The following is a 22,482-nucleotide window of genomic DNA, read 5'->3' on the forward strand; positions in this document are numbered from 1 at the left end:
AGATCTATGGATATAAACTTTCGCAGGTTGGAATTTATTTCATTTTACACTCAATCTCTCCATGGAAAAGAAAAACTCCAGCCAGTGTGAGCTAGAAACGCTTCTAAACGGGGTAGGAACACTGCTATATATATATATATATATAAATATGTAAATATCTCCACGACTGACCGGGGTTAGCTTCATTAGCTCCATTAGCTCCCAGTCAGTCTGCGGGTCAGTAAGCAGCGTCATCAGCCACGTCCTCCAAGGGCAGCCACGGTCACCGCAGGTCGATTTCACAATAGAACATTAGAATCAACAGTACGTGCAAAATGTATTTTTAGCTTCCTTTGAGTCATTTTACACGTCACCAACACAGATCGCACAGTAAAGGCCAGAGTGTGCCGATAAATATCGAGTCACTCAATGTTAAGCAAGTCTTTCAATGAAGTGTCAACACGCACAGAAAATCATGGCCTTTTTGAAAAGTTCTCAATTTGTGTTTTGAACCACAAAGAAGAGCACCGGTCTTAATTTGACACCACCGACAAGTCATGGCAGTGTGAAGGTCTGACAGCGGTCAGTGCAGCTTTTGTTAACATAAAATATCGACGGGCAACAGGCAACAAGTGCCCCCTTTTTTTTTGTTTATTGGCAAAATATAGGCAGGGGGAAAAAAATATATCAGGGAAATGTCATCACAAAATCCCAGGCAACAAGACAGCAAGGCAGACACAGTGTCTTGTGTTGGTTGCGCGGGAAACGTAGTAGCCCTACTCAGGAGCGCTGTAAAGTTGTATTTTTTTTTTTTTTATGTTTTTACTGCTACAGAAGTGTCAAGCACCAGTTTCAGTCACCCTAAAAAAAAAAAAAAACAGGACTCAGTATCACGTTATAACGTGAAACTATCACGAAAAAATGTGATAGTTTCACGTTATGACACGAGACTATCACGTTTTTACGTGATCATTTTCAAGTTATAACGTGACGGGATTGAATTGAAAACGTATTTATTGTCATTGCAACGAAATTATAGAATTGAACAAGTTGTCGTTATTTCAATTATTTCGCTTTTTAGACATAGTGTCAGCAGTGATACTCAGGGGACATTCTAGGTCGCTTCGCATAAAAAGACGTTTAACGTAGCTTAATGAGCGAAAACAGCGATCAATCATCGCCACATTTCGGAAATGTAGCGCACCAGTAATAAGTCAGTTTAAGTTATTGGTTTTTTTACCAACTAAATTGAGGAAATTAACTCCATTTGTTCTAAGGGATCCTGTTTTTGTTACATTTCTTTCTTGGTTTTGACAACACGCACCTTTCTGTTAATTTTTGCCAATTTGTCGTTTTCTAACCATCGAACTAAAATACCACAACATCAGGTTGATTTTGTGTTGTTTCCCCCTAATAACTGTAGGATCAGTAACACTCCTTAACAAAATCATTATTAACTGATCACCCCCTATTGAGCCAACACACACAAGAAACAGACTTTGAGGCGAGTGAGCGTTCTCCCTTTGCAAAGACTACATTTCTCTAACGAATCATTGTACTTTTCACAAAAGATTTCACATAATCATGAATCACATTAAAATCCCAGTGTTTCTGCAACATTTCCCGTCAATGAGAATCGTTTCCAACCCAGCTTCTTCTTTTTTCTTTTTTTTTTAAATATTCTAAAAGCAAGAGTTTATTGTTAGAAGTGACTTGGTGGTATGCATAAGAACAACATTTGAACAAATATGTGAACTGAGTGACCCCAGACCTGCACAAAGAAGTGAACTGTACAAAAGCTCAGAGTGCAGGAATTTGGAGGCTGAGAAGCTCTGACACAAGAATGTTTCCTACCCACTCATCAACACAGAGCTCTCTCAGCCGACAACACGACAGCAGGAAGAGGAGGATGCAGGGAATGGCCAGAGAGACTGATAAATCCTTCACTTTTAGTCATCCAATTTCATCAGCGCTGTGATAAAAATGCAACACCTTTCTTGTCAACTTGAGCCAAACATCTGCATGACACCAGGCTAATTTGAAGTAAAAAAAAAAAAATAATTCCGTTTCCCATTATGCACAGACCTCAACTACAGACAGTATATACATATATATATATATATATATATATATATATATATATATATATACATATATATATATATATATATATATACATATATATATATATATATGTATACATATATATATATAAATACATATATATATACACATACATATATATATACACACACATACATATATATATACATACATATATGTATATATATACATATATATATGTATATATATTAGAGCTGTCAGTCGATTAAAAAAATTTAATCCGATTAATCGCAAATTAATCACATATTTTTTTATCTGCTCTAAATCTACCGTAAACTGATAATATATACATATAAATATATATATATATTTTTTTTTAATAATCATATAAACATGGGAGTAGGCAAATACTTGCTTTATGCAAATGCAGCATGTTTATTCGTGTTGGAGCAATGACAAGTACTACTAACAAAACAAAAGATGCACAGGGTAAAAAAAGATAATTATAAACTCAAGCCCAGCCCAACAACACTCGTCCTCCACGACATTAATTGGCCTGCAAGCCGTAGCCACACCCATTTAGCCCCCGCTGTTGAAAGTTGGCGTGTGGTGGACGCGGCCAGTGGTCTCCGTGCCACACCATCCAACGTGGTTTGCTTTACCTTAGAAGGGGGCGGAGGGCTCTCCGCGTCAGCTGTAGTGATACGTAAGACCGTTCGTACTCCGGTGGGAACTAAATACAGCGTTACAGTAAATGCATATCACTCTTGTCCTGTCAAGACTGCCATCTGGCAGGGTTTTGAAGTGGAACTTTCCATTTACAATTGACGCCTTATCCATGTTAGTCCTTCCTAGTGCTCATCTACGCTCAGTGTCCTTTTCTTTTTTTTGTTGTGTTTACAAGCCGGCTGCAAGCGTGTGACTGTGTGCTGTGAGTCAATTCATTTCCCGTTTCCACAATCTACGGAGCGGCCAAAGGTTCAGAAAGCACCGTGTGCGTTAATCATACGATAAAAAAATTGTCGGCGATAAAGCGGCGTTGAGTTAACGCGTTAATGACGCGTTATATATACATATATATATATATATATATCCAACTTGAACTTCGGAGTTGCTGTTGGTGAGAGCTTCAAATACTTTAAAATCTAAGATGTGCAGCAGCAAGGTCATGTGGTTAAGCTCTATAATAAGACGTGTCCACCACCGCTTTCTGTGTGTTTATGTAGCAGCTGCATCCTCTGGTTGGGCAGGAAAAGGTGGTACTCCTCCCTGCACAACAGTAATGAAAGGCTTTGCACTCCCTTCAACCCCAGTCGGCACTGATATTTAGATACGACAAGTAAAAATCAAAAAAAGAGGAAAAGAAAATCGACTGAGGTGACTTGAGACAATAATCCTGTTATTATATTCCACAGTTGGGGTAGTATTGGCTCATGCTGAGAACCTCTCATTGTTGTCAGGATCTATGCATGGTGTCATTTATTTGCTCAATTCCACTAAACACTGTACTTCCAGGTGAAACACTGTCATGCACTAAATCCCGAGGTTTTCCGCTGAAACGTCCATCACAAACTTTATTGGTACCTTAAACATAGTGTGAAAATTACAATGATCAAATATACAATACAAGCGTAAAAAAGAAGAACTTGCATCAATCAACTGGAGCAGTTACTAAGTAACTAAGTCAATTCATTGAGAATGGCTGTGTTCTTAATCATCTGGAATGACAACATTTTAAATTTAACAACATAAAAACAACAGTAAGCTCCGTGTTGCTTCTGGTTGCGCCGTTCTCATCCACTTCATATTCTAACGGCCAACTCCATTGGCAGAGATCTGTTCTGTCTCTTCTGCCTGGTGTTTGTCTGAAAGGAATGAAGTTACGCAACAGAATGGCCACTATCCCTGCACCCTCCGCTCAGCAACGACGGCAAACTCACAGCTACATATACTGGTAATAAATCAAATCACAGGCAACATTCGGGGGTCGCTGGTTAACGGTTAATGAGTGTCGGCTGTCAAAGTTGGAAACTGACCTTCCAAAGTCTTTAGCGATCAAAGCCGGAGAATCGAGCTGCGTCAACTTTTGGCACTTCCTGACTGTCATATAAAGGAATTCTCAAGCAAAAATCTATGCCCTCGATAAAATAATCAGTTACTAATATTGTTAGTAATCACAAGGCAACAGCTAAATCATAATAATCATCTCACCTCCGGTTATAGTAATCTGATGTGAAATCGGAGATCGATGGCCTGATGTTTCGACCACTGTAGATTATCATCAGCAGCAGCAACAGCAACAGTGTGAAAAGTCTGAGGCAGCAGCTTTGGTTCTCCCAGCGGCTGGCTGGCTGGCAGCGTTCCCCTGCCCGGACTGACGACAACCGTCTGAGAACCCGCAGCTTCCCCTGCAGTCAGCAAGTCCCTCACTGGCTGACTGAAACTGCCAAGAAAGCCCCTTCCTCTGGCACACACACTCTCACACGGCGACACGCAGCTGTGCACATCAGCAAAAAAAAAAAAAAGGTCGGGTTCACAACGCGGCCGAATGAGAAAGACGCCAGACTGACAGAAAGCAAAGTGATGAAGACGAGAGCCGAAGTCACCATGGCTACCGCGTTGACTTTCTGCATGGATGCAGAGTCTCCATGCATGTGTGTGATTCTCTATGCGTCAGCAGCTACTAGCGTGTTGGCATGAAGGGTGTGCTTCTTATGTATATATATATATGTGTATATATATATATATATATATATATATATATATATATATATACATATATATAGGTATATCTGAGTGTGTGTTCTTGTAGAAACGCCACTGTGAGGGCTGGAACATGTTTTTTTAATAAACAGAGTGAGTGGCTATTTCAAGGGAGAATCTTGTGGACGGTAGGGATGGGCGATGTGGACTAAAAATTTTATCACGATAATTTCTGGCATTTATTGCGATAACGATAAAAAAATATAAAACAATTCAAATCCATTTTTGGGAATTCTTTTGAAACCGCACATTCTGGAAACCGCACTCGGAAAGAAAAAAAAACATGTTAATAAGAATCCATATTTAGGGGGGAAAAGGAGTTCAACGTCTGCTTCGAGTAACTTTAGAACACAAAGCCTGAAAAGCTCCATGCTAAGATTGACTCGGAATCGTGCCAGTAAAAGTTCGCAAACATTTTTGCGTTTCCTGCCTCAACATCCCGGTCCCTCGACCCGAAAGAAAATAAATTGAAAGTAAAACAGGATGTTTGCAAATCGTTTTCGTGGTGTTTATTTTCACTTTGCACACAATCCACGATGGATCCTCGAGCACGGTGGCTACGCTATCAGCCCTGTGCCGGCTGCCAGCAGCAAGTGTGTTGCGCACGTAATTATGTCATCAACAGGAGTTTATCGTTACTACCGCGAGATGACGTATTCTTACCGCGGTGAATTCTTTTGACGAATATATCGCAAACGCCGATATATTGCTCATCCCTAGTGCTTAAATCACAAATTTAGAGGCAAGGTCTGAATTGGGAGGGTCATAGTGAGAGAAAATGAATTAGAAGCCAATGTAAATCCTCAGAAGACAGAGTCAAGTACGTGTCTGGATGCTCCCTCGGCGTTGCTCTTTGGGTTTAAGATGGAATTTAATTTGTTGTTATTTAAAAATAGACGCAGTACATTTCTTTGTCTGTGCCTCGATGTGTGTCAATGTAAAAACAAAGTGGTGAGGAAGCAGAGTCACAGCAGATGGACGTGGGTCGAGAAATAGGTCACAAAAGATTCCTGTGGGAGAGTCATTTTATAACCGGGAGGAATGATTTATGTTGTGTGTTTGAGAGGCGAACACACACATTGAACTACATGCTGTGTTACTAAATGAACGTTGGCCCAATGCTGTTGCTCTTGGAGAACAAAAATCTTGAAATCTTGGAGTTTCCCTAAAACAAACTAAAAAAATATCTATTTCAATAAACATTTAAAAAATATATATATATATATACATTTATATATATTTATCTCTGACACATTGCACCTCAATGCTTCCCATCCAACACCTTTCGGTTCTCCTCAACCCATTTGTTGAGTTTTTTTTGTTTCCACTTCATGCACAATGGCCTGTTACGTAACAGCGAGCGAGCACTTCAGGAGAACATCCTGCTACGGCAACACTCTCTCGTACAGCCGAGCCTGCGGGGTGGACCCCGATGTAGCGACTGCCGAGCGTCAGACACAACAGACCGAGGGGAAATAATCGTGCGCACTTTCATGGTCTCATAATTTATTCTGAACACTGTGGAAACAATTTAATCCTTCTGCCGCTTCGTTGCTTTCATCATCCCACTTCATTGGCTCCTCAGTGGGAAAAGTAGGACAACACCTACACGCGTGCAAAACACACAGCAGCGAGACAGACAGATCTGAGGGAGAAACCAATTGGATCTAGAAATACTGCGTGTCAATCACTGCGAGGCCGACGACTGAAATAGACGAGGGGAAAAGCTCTTGTGGATGGCGTTAAATTAGGGCTAAATGATTAATCATTAAAAAAAATACTTACATACTTGCAGTGATCTCATTTCTAAAGCCGCGTTCAGACTGCCAGCCAAAATCCGATTTTCAACCCATCCAGATTGAAACCGGATGGCTCTTAAGTAGTCTGAACAGTCGCAAATCACATCAAATCCGATTTCTGTAAAACGGATTGAAACCCCCTTCGGGAGGCAGTTTCAAATGGCATTTGGACAGATGCGTCTCAGTGTGAACAGCTCCATACACACCGATGGGTTTTGACTGTCTGTGACGTCACTCTACGCGACGCAAGACCCAATGCAAACCTGTCAGACGGGTCAATAATGTGGTCCAGTATGAACAGAGCCACATCCCATTTGGACACTTGCTAAAAACAGTGTGAACAGTCAGTCCTAAAAAAAAAATCGGATTTGAGAAGGAATCTGATTTGAATCCGATTCGCCTGCAGTCTGAACGCAGCCTCAGTATCGACGACTGTGCCACATTTCATTAATTCACGACATCAGCTGTAAGAAAATAAGCTACTTTCACTCCGCAAATGACAATGCAACAGTGTCCAATGTGATTCAGAACAGCGGATCCGAAGCCATGCTCCCCCTCCTCCTGGTTGGGCTTGCCTGAAACACCTCCACAGGGAGGCGTCCAGGAGGCATCCTGACCAGATGGCGGGGTTGTACCACGGACAAGTCGCCAGTTCGTCGCAGGGCCACGCAGAGAGACAACCAACCATCCGCACTCGGACTCAAACCTACGGGAAAATTTTTTGGACTGTGGGAGGTAGTTGGAGAACCGGGACAGAACCCACCGAGGCTCCACACAGGCTCCAGGCAGGGCCTAAAATCGAGGACGAGTCAGGTTGTGCTGTTGGTGTTGGTATTAGATTACCAAGGCAAGTGACATTTACATTGAGCTGGGTTTCAAATGCTGCGCGCAATGAGGAGAAATATCTCCCCATCTTTTGTAAGCAGCTGAAACCATTCTTTGTTCTCTGCTGTTTCTGAGAGAATTTATGTGCACAGGCAATGTTCAGTACTCTAGGTCTGTTGTTGGATAGTTGTTTTGAGTTAATGTTAGACTCAATAAGAGGTTACAAAGCTGCCCACACAGATGTCAGTTTATTATGTGGAAATGAAAATAAATAAATAAATAAATATGCCATTATTATGTGTTACTAAATCTGATTGTTAATAATCAGAGTAGAACAAAAAAACATTAGTATTAAGTATTTAAGTATTGCATTTTCATTCGATGCAATTTGCCAGGTAGTTTTATTTGGCAGGTAGCGAGAGTGAATACGTTGAAAATGTATAAAGCAATCGCAGAGAAAGAGCAACATAGCAGGAGAGATAGTGAGGAAATGTCAGATTAAAAATAGGGAGGCAAAAAATAGACCAAAAAGGAGAAAGCTGGCAGGCAATGGCATCAGGATTAGGAAGAGGGTGTGGGGGTTCTCAAACTGGCGTCACTGTCAACACACACCACCCTGTTGTTTACTCAAAAACACACAACGTGTACACACCAGCATACAAGACCCCCCACCACTGACCCACATCTTCCTCAGTAGGTGTGTGTGTGTGTGTGTGTGTGTGTGTGTGTGTGTGTGTGTGTGTGTGTCTTCCAGTAATGCATGTTTTATATCAATTTTAACACAAAATCCGCGGCCATTGCAGCCCAACACTGCGGCACCGTCCTCCCTCCTCCACATGAATATGGAGGAGAATTTTCAACGCCGCACGCTCGCATTCATACACACTCATTACAAGTGAGACGGAACGCTGCGGCTCAATCTGAGCAGGTCAAATTTGAGATCCAAAGTAGCGGCTGTAATTTACCTTGGTGCTGATTACAGACTTAATTTGTTTTGTTTGAACCTGTGTGTGTGTGTGTGTGTGTGTGTGTGTGTGTGTGTGTGTGAGTGAGTGATGGCGTTTCCTTACGGCCATATGACACACACACACACACACACACACACACACACACACACACACACACACACACACACACACACACACACACACACTATGCTACCGTGTGTGTGCTTCATGGTGAATCAGGGTAAGCCTGTGGCAGATTGGTAAGGCAAGTCTGTGTGCATTTCATTGTGAACCAGTTATGTGTGCATGCGTGTGCGCGCGTGCATGCGTGTGCGCGTGTGCGTGTCTATGTTTGGCCTATATTTGGAGAGATGAGAGGCTGGGCCTATTTATTTATTCAAAGGGATTCAGCTCCTGTCAAGACAACCTCAAACTGTACATTTCAAATTCTAGAGACCTGGAGCCTAAAAAAAATTAGGATTTTGTCATTAAATAATAAATAATTCCCAACCAGGCTTGTATACACACTCAAAGTGAATCATTCATCAGTCATCGCCAGTCATACATTTGTCCATATGTGTGTATATATATATATATGTATATATATATGTGTATATATATACATATATATGTATATATATATATATATATATAAATATATATATATATATATATATACACATATATATATGTATATATATATTAATATATGTATATATACACATACATACATACATACATACATACATACATATATATATATATATACATATATATATATATATATACATACACACACAGACGTGTATATATGTATATATACACATACAGTATATACATATATATTTTTACATATATATACATATACATACATATATATATATACATGTGTGTGTGTATACATATACATACTTTTTTTTTTTTAGTTTTTTGTTTTAAGATGTAGAAAAATAGTATTGTTAAGTTATTATTGTCATTAGTAGTAGTCGTCGTGGTAGTAGTGGTTGAATGATAGAGAGAAGAGCATCCTAATCGTAACAGAACATCCTGGTGACTGAGGTAATGAAGAGGAGTGGCGGGTGGAAGGGTGTCAGCCGTAGCCGAACAATTTTGTTGGTTGAAGGAAGAGAAGGAGGAAAAGGTCACTGCTGGTGCCTCCTGAAAACAATGTGTGGGGAGTTGTCAATTCCTGTTGCTGTAGCGCTACGAGGACCAACATCTCTGCTGCCACCCGCCCACTTCAAAGAGTCGCTTCGGAGAATCTCCCGCGCCGCTGTCTTGCATTAGCTTTTGCATCACCGTCCTTCTTCTGTTTGATCCATTAGAGAGAAAAGCAATTCAAGCCCTACATAATGTTAATGGTACTATAACATTTACTACATTCCTCGGACACCACAGCTGTATTGGGTTACCTGTAACTCTGCACAGGCAAGCACAAATGCTGCACTGTGTAGGTTTCTAGCGCCGCTACACTACACCCAGTAGCAGTATTAAAAACATGAGTGGCCTTTCTATCCATCTCACACCGTGGAACACTGAATTCTTTAGTGTTTCTCTAGCCCATATCTAATTAATACACTTTTATTTTGTAATGGCAGTTGAACTCAATACAGGGAGCTACTGCTATGCACAAACTAGCCACTAACTAAGGTAATGACGTTATAGAAGTGCAAAACGGAGAAGTATCAAACTCTTGATGATGGTTCTTGTTACAACATGGCCATAAACATGGGCAAAATCATGCATATTAAAATTGGGCTCAAGGCTACAAATGATCCGCTCCATTAATTACTTAATTCTGTATTTAATAACAAATGAATGAATACAACCCCCTGCCATAAAGATGCTACTTTAAGACACACACTAGTGTCTTAGAGCATATCTAACATTAAACAGATAATCACAACCTTTTCAGAGACAGTTTGTGTATTTATGCAAACTGGTCACCGATAGAGACAGTGTACTATAAGGAAGGAATTATAAGAAAGTGTATGGTATATAATTTTTTGATCTGACTTGCAAAATCTTCCTTTTTTTCCCAACATGTGCTTTTTAACATTTTGTAAAACACAACACTTCTCTAGCACAATCCTTGCACATCTACCTGGACACAATGCCTTGCCTTAGGACCTTAAGGTCACTTAAGAACAACATTGTATTAGTTGCCATTAGATAAGAATAAAAAGGAAAGAAATACTTGAGCTGTTACAAAGGATGTCCTTCAACAGATTGTTGATGGAGAACACTCTGGAAGCACTTACAGTTGATCTCAGCTTTCGTTCCTTGAGCAAAAAAATAATAATCTGCCACATCCCAGCAACATTTGGATGGTCCAAAGGTCATTTGGATTGACAAATATCAGAGAAAACATACGTATTTCTTTCAAGTTTACAGAAAGAGAAACAACCAACCATTAGCATTCAAACTCACATCTATGAATGTAGCTGCTTATTAGCACAGTGTGCATGTCTTTGGAATGAGTGAGGAAGCTGGAGAACCTTGAACTGGGGTGGGCAAACTTTTTGACTGGTGCTAGCCACAATAGGTTCTAAAATTTGACAGAGGAGCCAGAGCAGAAGCAGATGGATGGAGTGTTTCGGTCACCCATCTTATAGTGAGAAAAAATATGTGGTGGGATGTGTAGAAAACATGCACTTTAAAGTCTATTCAAGATAAACACTGCATTACAACAAAATGTGTGTCTTTGGAGCTACATTGTATTTAGCTTTTTATTGAAATGCAGCTATTTAAAGACTTACTTACTATTCATATAATTTCTTCAAGTTCGACAGGCCGGATTAAAAAGCTTAACGGGCCGCATATGGCCCCCAGGCCGTAGTGTACCCACGCCTGACCTAGACGTAGGAAGAACATGCAAGCTCCACCCAGGAAGACCCAGGCCTGAGAATCCACCCGCAACCTTCTGGCTGTTATGCAACAGTGCAACTGTACCACTGTGTTGCCTTTTGCAGACACATGACATATATATAAAAAATATATATATATTTTACTACCACATCAATTTCAAAAGTAGAAATAAAAACTCTCACTACACTACAGGGACATTGCTACAACACAACTACTATACTGTGCGTTCAACACCATCCAAACCACGGACCATCTGTAATGTGTAAAGTCGGCACACTCCAAGTTTGGCTGAACACCTGTGAACACACACTTTACACATACACTCTATACACACTCTATATACAGAATTATCTACAAGATGTAAATATTGGTTTTTTTTTCATAATGTACAAATATTTTATTTCTTTTAAATACATTTGTATGTTGCTGTAATTATGCAAATTTCCCCAATGTGGGATCAAAAAAGGCATTCTATGCTATTCTGTTCTATTCTACAGGGATGCTCTGATCTGTCGACTGGTCGTAGGAATGGCAAAAATTGCGATGAATGCGCGCTCACCTTCACATCGACCGCTCAAAGGCTCGGTTGGCAGCCGCAGCATGAAATAAGACAGCGGCAGGCGATCACAAAGCCGGGCTCCAATTTACTCATTGGCGAAGTCTGTGGCGGCGACAACCGCTGCGACTAAGAGTTCAATGAAACCGCGTGGGAGACGCTGAATCTTTCACAGCGCCAATCAACCGGCCCATTTGGGAGAGCAACACTGTGGAGCTTCTAAGAATATGCGAGGCAGAGAAGTCTGTTATGCAGTGGCCAGTCTTGTCCTGTTGTCTAGACCAGGGGTGGGCAAACGGTTTGACTGCTGGGCCACAATGGGTTCCAAAATTTGACTGAGGGGGGCGCCGGAGCAGGAGCAGATGGACGGAGTGTTTTGGTGACCCAGATCATAGGAGAAAAAAAATACGTCATGGTATATATGGGACACAACGAAATCCGTCTCTTTGAAGCACGACAGTGTTGAGCTCTTTATTGAAATGATTCTTAAAACACTGAAAACATGGATGAAATACAGCTATTTTATGACTTACTTACATTAATATAATTTCTTCAAGTTTGGCGGGCCGGATTAAAAAGCTTAACGAGCCGCATTGGGACCCCGGGCCGTAGTTTGCACCATGCCTGGTCTAGACCAGGGGTCACCAACCATTTTGAACCTGAGAGCTACTTGACGGTTACCGAGTCACACGAAGGGCAACCAGTTTGCGACAGTCTCCTGAAAAAACATCTATGCGAAGACATGAGCTGCGTTTCCATTACAGTTTTTCGCAAAATAAAAGCGATATTTCTAAAAATTTCGACTAAGTACAATCGCGATTTGCAGGTGTTCCCATCGAATGGGGTGAATCACAAAAGCCGTAATCCTCGTTAAATTTCGTTTCGCGGGACGTAGTTCTCGTAAAATCTTGTCCCGTCAGATTTTACGAGAATTCCGTTTGCGCTTGAATGGTTGCAATATGATTACCTGTAAAAAAAATTGTCCGTCTCCGTCCAAACATTATGCGGCATTTTACCTTAAAGTGAACTGGTCCCGTGACCCCATACGTCATGTTCGGTGACGCGTAAATGCGAAGAAAAAGAAATTCCATTACACTCTTACGATATGCCTCTATATCGATACATCTGAAAAACCACCACATGAGAGCATAAAAGCCTTTCAGCGATATTTGAGAGATTTTTCAGAATGTAGGCATTCCCATTACCAGTTTTTTATTGCGATATTTAGGTTTTGGAAACGCAGATTGTGATCACGTTCATTTCTCCCAATACTATGGATAATTTCAATATTCAACATTGTATTTCCATTAATCAGAGTTAACCTAGACTTCAACTCGACTTCATGTATATTTCTAATCATTTTACTTTTCAGATATTGTCATTTTTTTCGAATCTATATACATGCAACTGTGATTACAAACGAATAGTGATTCAATTTCAGACACAGCTCACTGAGTTGTGCAATGTTTAAAACCGGCCCGCCGCAGGTGACTCATGTGCTACTTGGGGGGGGCGCCGTGGTGCTGTTAGTGACCCCTGCAAAAGACTTTAATAACAACAAGATGTAAAACTCACATTGTGTTGTTTTAACTGCAAGTGCTGAATTCAGAGTGCAAACAACAACCTGGAGGACTCGTATTAACACAACTTCCTGAAAGACGACGTCGGATTCAGACGATAAGCCAGTTGACTGATCTTTATCCAACTCAGCACGTATTGCCATGGGTGATCAGTGTCAAAGGTCATGACCTGCATGTCCCTAAATACTCGTAACAGATTCTTTACTGGAGTCAAACCACTCCTGGAACATATCTGGAACGCTACAACAAACCGGCATTCAGTGCATTTGTTTCCAAAGTAGGGGAAAATACTGCAGAGTTGTGTCAATGCGTTATCCCTTGGTGTTTTGTGTAAGTGGCTCGTTTAATTTCCTTTCTCCTTTCCTTGGATGAAAAAAACGCATGCGTGTCTATCTGGACCCTGTAACTGAAAAGGAAGGAAGAGCAGTGGGGTGGAGGAAATGAGACGGGGGGAGGGGGTCAAATATGGGAGGTGTAACATGTCTGAGGTAAAGATTGCACATCCATCCATCAAAACACACAATCTATACAGGAAACAAAAGAAAAAGAAAAACTAAGTAACAAATGCCAGGTATTGAAATCCTGAATTTACTTGAAAGCCTAACTAAAAAAAAAACTCAAATCAATTCCCGTTTAGTTATTTATTCAAAATACTGTTTTGTAATCTCTTCCCACACACACACACACACACACGTTGAGGATGCTTTATTGTTCTTATCAATGCTGACCTATCCTTTCCCACCATAGACTAACCCAGTAGGAGTGTAAAACAGAGTTGAAGTTTTCCCTGTACTAGTTAGTCAGACTTCTTCTTCAGTCATTTACAACTCCCCGATATCGCCACTGGAAGCTGAATCATCTGTGACCGTTTACACCTCAGATAGACTCAAACTGGGCTTGGTGCTCTGCACAAGCTCTCCAGTCTGTAGTCCAGCCCCAGCATTTGAGCCAGAAGTCAAACAGCATTATGTAACATGTCAGTTCCAATGAAGTGTTTGGATATGAATCTTCACTTTTCTCATTTTACAGCAGCCTTATCACATCTATAAGGCTAATCTTAGATATAAATACATAAGGAGTGTTTTTTTCAAAAAGAGTAAAACAAAATAATAATAATTAAAAAAAAAACGGCATTGTATGGTTCAGAAACTGCCACAAATGGTGGCAAAATATATAAAAAAAAAATGACTGATGAAAGAGGTCAGGAGCCGGCATAAGAGGCCAGAGTGAACTGGATACGACCTGGAGACACCGGCAGTAAAGGATGCACAGTCAGTTTGGGATCAGACCAGGCGTAATTACTGAACACTTGCTGCGGTGCGACCGACAGGCATTTGCTTTATGACGAACGAGCCAATCTGTGCTGCGTTCCTCAGGTGCAGAGTAGCATCTGCAGTGGGGCCTGAGGAGAAATATCTGCTCCACGCGTGCAACACTGATGTCGCAGTAGACATCACCGAGGGAAGCAAGAACAGATGCAGATCATCGTCACATGTTGTCTGTGCAGAGCTGTGCAAAAAAAAAAAGGAAGCAGCACTTGAAGCTAAAAGGCCTCAGGGAGCCCTGTGTTTTTTATTTACTAAAAAAAAACAAACAAACAAACAAACAGAAACATACTCAGAAGTCATGAGCGTCGAAACTGAAGAGAAACAAACAAAAGCTGAAGCTGCCATTGCGCTTTTTGGCAACTGCTGCCGTTAAAGAAGCAAAGCGAAACGTAGTGAAGTCAAATGGGAGCAAACTCTGTTATCTGTCCATCTGTGACTCTTGAACTGCACCAAGATAGAAAAGTGACGGTGGCAGACACCATTACTAGGCCACTGAGCTGGTGGGAATTTAATAAGGTCTTCTCAGTATTACAACCTGTTTACTTTGCTTTTCATTTGAGGTATTTCACCATCCACAGTGGCCGCGTTCAGACTGCGCGCGAATCGGATTCAAATCAGATTTCTTCTCAAATCCGACATTTTTTTAGGGCTGACCGTCCACACTGTTTTTAGCAACTGTCCAAATGGGATGTGGCTCTGTTCAGACTGGGCCACATTATTGACCCATCTGACAGGTTGCTGTAGCAAACGACATCGGAGAGGAGGCGCCGTCCAGCGCGTGTAGTGTGCGACGTCATATAATTGCAACGGCGGCAAAATCGACTTGTTGCGATACACATACTCCCCACAGACTGACGAGGCAATGAGTTTCCTCCTCTGTCGAGGGACTTTACCTCACGTTACGTTGCATTACGTTACAGCTCCGCACCTGGAATGGCGCTCTCTGGTGGCGCATTGGGTCTTGCGTCGCGTAGAGTGACGTCCCGGACAGTCATAACCGATGCGTGTGTTTGGAGCTGTTCACACCGAGACGCCATCTATCCAAATGCCATTTGAAACTACCTCCCGAAGGTGGTTTCAATCCGTTTTGCAAAAAAAAAAAAATCGTATTTCAAGTGATTTGTGACTGTTCACAGACATCCGGTTTCAATCTGGATTGGCTAAAAATCGGATTTTGGCTTGCAGTCTGAACGCGGCTAATGAAAGGTACTTTTTAAGTCAGCGATACTGAATCAGCCATAACATCCATAAGACTATGGACAACTTATATCGTCCACATGTTTGTTTTCATTGAGGATGGGACCATATGTCGCGCTACATCTGACCTATGACTGTTCAATGCGACTCACTATGGAAACTTTGGCAAATAAAGTCCTGATCTCATCCCGATGGCCTTAATCTGAAAACTAATGTCAGTGTTGCAACAGAAGGGAAACATATTTGTCACGTTAAATAATATATATATACATATATATATACATATATGTCATGTATTTGATTTATTAACATGAATGATCTATTTTATCTTACCTATGTAAGGCTACAAAAGGGACATTTCAGGAGGACGCTAAGCATTTGGTTGAAACCCTTTAAGGGAAATTTCTCACCACCTTTCAGGCGAGACCTCCACCTCCAAGTGAAGGTTTTGGCTTGTGGTTTTCTCGACGTGTTTGGGCTTGTGCGATCGCTGATATGACGCCACTCTCACGGCGCGTCTTTTTCTGTGCCAGAGCGCTTTCGCATTCGCGTAATCAAGGTTTCAAAAGCAGTTTCCCGTATTGTTCAAAGACTGAGCCGTGCCGACGCTTCCCATTTCTCTGTCAGTTTTTCAGGCCGTAAATGACATCTGTGTACACACCGCCAACTGCCAACATCTGCGTGTAGCACTGATAGCGCTCTGCCTGAGATCAAAATGAAGTCTGGTGTGAGATTAGTCTCCCCGACGTGCTTCAGGGTGTGGGCTCGTGTTTGGTGCAAGGTGTGATCTGGTGGCGTTCAAGCTGCGACATTTGAAATCATTGCATGGAGGGTTGATCACAGTTCTCGCCATGGCAGAAACAGTAGAGGGGGAAGAACGCTGGTGTACGCTCCCAGAAGCCCACTCTAATACTATGAATCATAGAATGCTAGACGATAACGTTCTGCATGTTGAGCACGCTCAAGTGGATCGGCAGCATTAGGACTTTCTCTTATCTGTTTGGGCTGAGACTCGAGTCATACGAGGCCGATTCAGTTTCATGTTCCAAAATGTAAATCACACGTTTAGCAAGATCTATTAATTCCTCGGTTCTTTTTTTCCAGTTGGATTCCTTTGTCTTCATGCAAGACCTGGCCTTGGCTTGAAAAGAGCACAAACACTGTGGCTGAGGCGAGAGCAAAATAAATGTTGTTACATTGCATGTAAAAAATAAATAAATAAAAAAACAAAAAAAACAAGCAATAATGCCAGGTCTATATAAAATACAAAAAGATACATTTCAATTTCTATGACTTCCTCTTAAGCCAGCAGGTGCTGCAAACCTCTTTCACATCCAAGATATGAACGTATATACAGTATAACTACAACATTTTCTGGACCTTGGACAAAAAATGAAAGCAAGATTATCAATAGTACACAACTGTCACGATGAGGAGGTCCCTTACTTTGCAAACCTTCAACTTTAACTGAATGAACGGCGTGTGACCTTTGAGAGGGAAGATGAGTTTAAGGCCATCTTTAGATAGAAGCTACAAAAAACAGAGGAGCCTTTTCTTGGCATCCTTGCACTCACACACACACACACACACACACACACACACACACACACACACACACACACACACACACACACACTATAATTTATGCCAGGCTAGTGGGTGTAATACCATCGGAACAAACCAGAACAGCTACAGACACTGGAGATATTAAGGTTATTTACATAACCCCGGTTCCCTGAGGAATATGAGTGAGACGTCGCACTCTCACTATAGGATGCAGCCCTGCTGCACTGCTGCAGCCCTCTGAGGCATCAATCGCATTACGCCAATCCTGATTGGCTGGTGAAACGTATCCCTCCGCAAAAGGTTGGTCCCGCCTACCACACCTGCCACCTGCAGACGACACCGCCTCATTCAAATTTAACCCCAAGCAAGAGGGGTTGTCTGGTGGGACATCTCGCTCATATTGCTCAGAGAACTGGTAATGCAACAGCCAACTGCCTTGAGAGTCCGTCTATAGACAGTCAAGCTAGTTAGCGCGAGAGACATTTAGCGTGAGAGGAGGTGTCTGACTCTGAATGAGGTGATATCGTCCGCTAGTGGCATCTATGCTAGCCGTGCCCCGATACAACTGTTTCACTATGAATACAATGCCGATCTTGCAGGACTGAATATTGACCAATACCGATATCGATGTGATATCGGTCCGAATAATACCTATAACATTTGTTGATATCTTGTGGTGTGGAATACTAGAAAAGGCTCGACCAAGTGATGGTACTCAAACAGGGAACAGCAGTCAGCATCAGTAGGCATGAGGGAAAACTGTCTCAGTTATTATTAACCAACGGGCTACATAAACCTTAAGCCAATATTAACAATATTCTCCAATACCAAACACAGCTTGGTAATATACCGTCACTTTTGCATTTATTCTGAGTGTGCATAGCTATTTGGCTAAAGTCGTAATGTGAATGGAGGTAACAGGGCATTAGCATCAGTTCCCAGCCACTCCACACTTCCCGTTTACACAGGTTCCACTTTCAAGAGCTGATGCTGTGGCAAAACTCGCCACTTCCATGTCAATATTTCAGCCAATCTTCAATGACATCCCCAGTGGCCATGTGACAGCAGCACAAGCTTGGCTCAACTTTTTCTGCCCACAGCCCACAACACGCAGCAGCCGCTAATCCGGCGTATCGGCATTCTGCTATCAAGGCAACGCAGCGAACAAGTGAACCTCCCGCTGAGGGCTCAGTCATGCCTATTCCGAACAAAGCAGCATTACTGCCATTAGCATGTGGTATTGAAATGTCATTTTGACGCGGCGGGAGTGAATTGGGCGCGACACGTCTTATAACAAGATGATCGACCCTAATTTAGCCTCGCCGTGTGGTTTTGAGTGTCGTCCTAAATCCCATATTCAGATCTCAGCACCTATTCAAAGTGAATTACAGTGGTAGCATATAATGCCTTTCAGTTGAAACGGCAGCAGCCACTCAGGAGTTTCTTCAATATTCATGCGTTTGTGGCCACAACCCACATCCACATTTCCGACACCTATCTATTTTCTATTTTTGAAGCCGAGCACCACCCTTACCCTCGTTCCTCGCTCTGCCACGGTCACATGGCCATGTTCGTTTCTCAAACATATACTTTACTTGGGTGGGTTTGCCTGCATATAGCGACTGCAGTATTTTTAACAGAGGACTTTTGCATGTATGTTTCATTTATCTTAGTTTTTTGTGGGGGGCGGGGCGGGGGGGGGGGGGTTGCGCTCATTTATATACAGGACGATTATGATCTTGCTCAGTTGTTGCACACACCGACAGCAGCACATGCCTTTAAAGAGCTGGAGAACAGAGAGGGGCTGATGGTTGAATGAGCAAGAAAACACAAACACAAACAAGGTGTAAAGGTTGAACTGAAAATGTGATATATCACACTGCATTGCAACTGCAATGGATACTTCAAACAGGAGACGAGCCATCAACGGCCTCTTTTACGGCTTTGAAACTGAAGTAAACAACCGCCTGCTCATCGTCCATTAAAACAATAAAGCTGTTTTCTTTGACAAAACATTTACTAGTGACTATGACTTATACAAGGTTTATGTGGGTGTTTTTATTATTATTATTATTTTAATAAAATAAAAAAATAATCGTTGTATTAAGCTCTATTATTACTAACACCATAGCAGTATCAGTCTGACTGGGAGTAGCCTGGGCTCCATGCCTGTTTACAACTCTGGATGGGATAAAGGAAGTGGTGGGGAATTCCACTGCAGGGCCGCTCAACGCCGAGTTTAGCAGCTAGAAACTGGAAACGTGAGAATCACATGTGCACCGTCGCCTACCTAAAGAAAAATATGATTTAAAAAAATAAAATAAAACCCCATTCTACAACAAGAGGTTGTCGGTCTGACCACCACACTATTCTGCACCAAGTGTGGTCCGTGTTCCAGGGGATGATGGGGATAACCGAGATCAAAGTCTCAACACTAAACGGCCAACACCTCCCACCCTCCTCCCCAAAAAAAAAAAAAAAAAAAAACTCGCCGGGAAGCCCAGTGAGTCTCCACACCTACCAGCAACCGCCTGCTAAAAAAAAATAATGGGGGGAAAGAAAAAAAATCCATACCTGCATCCACCGTGTCGGTTAGGTCGTGGTTGCTGGCCGTCCGGGGAAAGTCCTTTAGTTTCCTGGAGCTGAGGTTGAGGACGCCATTGGCCACCGCCTCCTCCAGCGCCCGCTCCAAGCCCCGGTTTGGAGGCAGGCTGGCGCCGCCGATGTGACTCTGTATCGACGGGGAAGAACCGAGCTGGGTACCGAGGGGGCGAGCCGACTCCGGTCCCAACGTCGCCATAATATTCCCACCCCCTTCGCGCTCCGCCGCACTCCGCACCCCCTTTTTTTAATGTGGCCCGTTATTATAATCCGAGGGATGAGGGCTCTCTGTGTTATCCGGGGCAGCTGGGCTGGACGGGTTGGTCTCTCTGGCTCGCTACTGTCGTGCCGTGCCTGCCTGAGTACACACGATCCTGCCGCCGCTGCTACCGCCAACCCCTGCCCATCCGTCGGTTAAGCGGCAAGAATAAAACCGGAGTGCCGTATCCGGTTTGGCACATTTCAAAATTGAAGCACTACCTGCAATTATTGGTGGAAATTTTATTTAATTTATTTGTTTTGGCAGGTAGATCGGTTAAAACCGACACCGGTTGGTTTGTAAGTCTGTGCCCGTGTGTTTGTCGTAATTTAGCTGTATGTTCCGCAGGTTTTATTTTGAAGACAAAGCTTTCGCTCTCTCGTAGAACAACAAAGCTAGTTTGCTTCTGCGCACTTGTGCGGCTGGGAGAGAGCAGGAAAAATGTCGAGTGAAGAAAACACTATGACAGAGACTTTAGCGACATCTGCTGGTTGGTGTGGTGGTTGGCAGCTCAGTCAATGAGAGAGCGGAGTAGTGGCGCAAACAAACATTTGATTAAACTTTATTGAACAATGTGTGTAGAATATGAGGAAAGGCTAGCTTATGTAGCCACCCATCATTGCAAGGTGTACGTTTGGGAATCCAATAAGTACTTTTGTAAGGCGAACCTAACCTTTATTGTGTCTGTCACACGGATTGTTTTTTAATCAACACCCTTTGCAACCATTAAAATGTAATTGTTCATTCTTGTATATATCATTTTTTTTTATTAACACATTGTTAGAGCTATTGGTGAGAGAAAAAAAATCTCACCTTTTTTCTTTTCTTTTGCCTGTCTTGTCTTTCTTGCGTGTACACATGTTGCCAGAAGATGGAGGTGTTGATTTGCCAACTTCTGCTTAATGAGGACTTTCGGTACACGTTCCAAGAGTAAACGGTCATTCGCTTCACATTCATTCCCTTTGACATGAAAATAGATTTTTTTTTTTTTTTTTTTAAATACAGTGGTTAATGTTTGTAAATAACAGTGCTACTTCACACCAACACAGTGGGCGCACTCATTTTCAATATTAATAAAAATCAACAGAATTGAATTTGATTCCTACGAAAGCAGTAAAAAGCAGGCAGAATCAAAAACAGCAATACTGAAGACTCTAGTGAAGGTTTTGTTTATTGCTGGTACAATAGATATATCGCAACTGGTACAGTTAGACTTATAATGTTTCACAATGTTTTTCTTGGATTGGAACAGTGTTCTCCGAAGTTGATGTTGTGTAAAAACAAAGCACAAAAGACAGTGATTTGATGATTTGAAGGTTGACTCTGGGACATGTCTCCTGTCTAAACATATCTTTTAAAACCCCTTCCCCACCCCGTTCACACTTACCACAGGTCTGAGCAAGTTGGAAACAACCCAGTGTCGTCAGCTCAAAGAGGGCATTGAGCTGACACCAGTCATTCACTGGCTTAGTAAGTTAGATGTACGTTATTTGTTCTCAACTCTCAACTCAACTGTATTTCCGTAGCACTTTAAAAGAGCAACTACAGCTGAAATTGCAGCTGAAAAGTGTAATGCATTTGAGTAAGTAATGTACAGCGCTTTTTCAGTTGGGCATTTGTGGTTTAGCATGTGGACATTAGCACAGTGTATGTCATATTTCATATAATGAATTGAATGAGCTACAACTATCAATAATAAAATGTTTAATTTTGTTTTCAGTCTCATGAATAATGATTGGACGACCCAACTGGAGTCAGTAACGGCACCTTTTTCATGGCCGTCACTTGAAATACTGGCTCATTGTAAATGTTTAATGGAGAAGCGATGATAACAAAGAGTGTGGTCTACACCTATTAAAACCTATCTTTTGGGCACACGTTTTGTTTGCTCTGCTACTATGAGCAAATAAATCTCTTCCCTCAGCTGGTTAGTGCAAAACCTAGTGCCACCCTAGTTGTGGCTCCTCACACAGGGGCCACGACTTCAGTGTCTGTAGTTGTGTATTTTGACATGTCTGGAATTGCTGTTGCGCATTCCTTCGCTTGCAGAGCGTCACAGAGAGTATAGCCCGGTGCACTTACTGTTTGTGCTTAGTTTTCACCTCACCGGTATCATTTGGTGTTTTGCGCTAAGGATGTAGTCACAATCA

General features: G+C 41.9%; 1 protein-coding gene across 7 annotated transcripts in view; it reads right to left on the minus strand.

Moving 5' to 3' along the window:
- The window catches only part of lrch1 (leucine-rich repeats and calponin homology (CH) domain containing 1), a 58,197-nt gene extending 37,700 nt beyond the window's left edge, over positions 1–20,497 (minus strand). For 2 of the 7 annotated variants that reach the window (XM_076030783.1, XM_076030786.1), the window contains exon 1: positions 20,047–20,494. In XM_076030783.1, the coding sequence (XP_075886898.1) occupies positions 20,047–20,272 (226 nt within the window). In that variant the 5' untranslated portion in view covers positions 20,273–20,494. Of the gene's footprint in view, positions 1–20,046 lie in introns of all 7 variants that reach the window. The other 5 variants (XM_076030784.1, XM_076030785.1, XM_076030780.1 and 2 more) reach the window with 5 other exon arrangements.
- Between the last annotated feature and the right edge of the window lie 1,985 nt (positions 20,498–22,482).

This window comes from Nelusetta ayraudi, unplaced genomic scaffold (genome assembly GCF_046127955.1).
Source record: "Nelusetta ayraudi isolate G7.1 ecotype Tasmania unplaced genomic scaffold, CSIRO-AGI_Nayr_v1 ptg000031l, whole genome shotgun sequence".
Taxonomy (NCBI): Eukaryota; Metazoa; Chordata; class Actinopteri; order Tetraodontiformes; family Monacanthidae; genus Nelusetta; species Nelusetta ayraudi.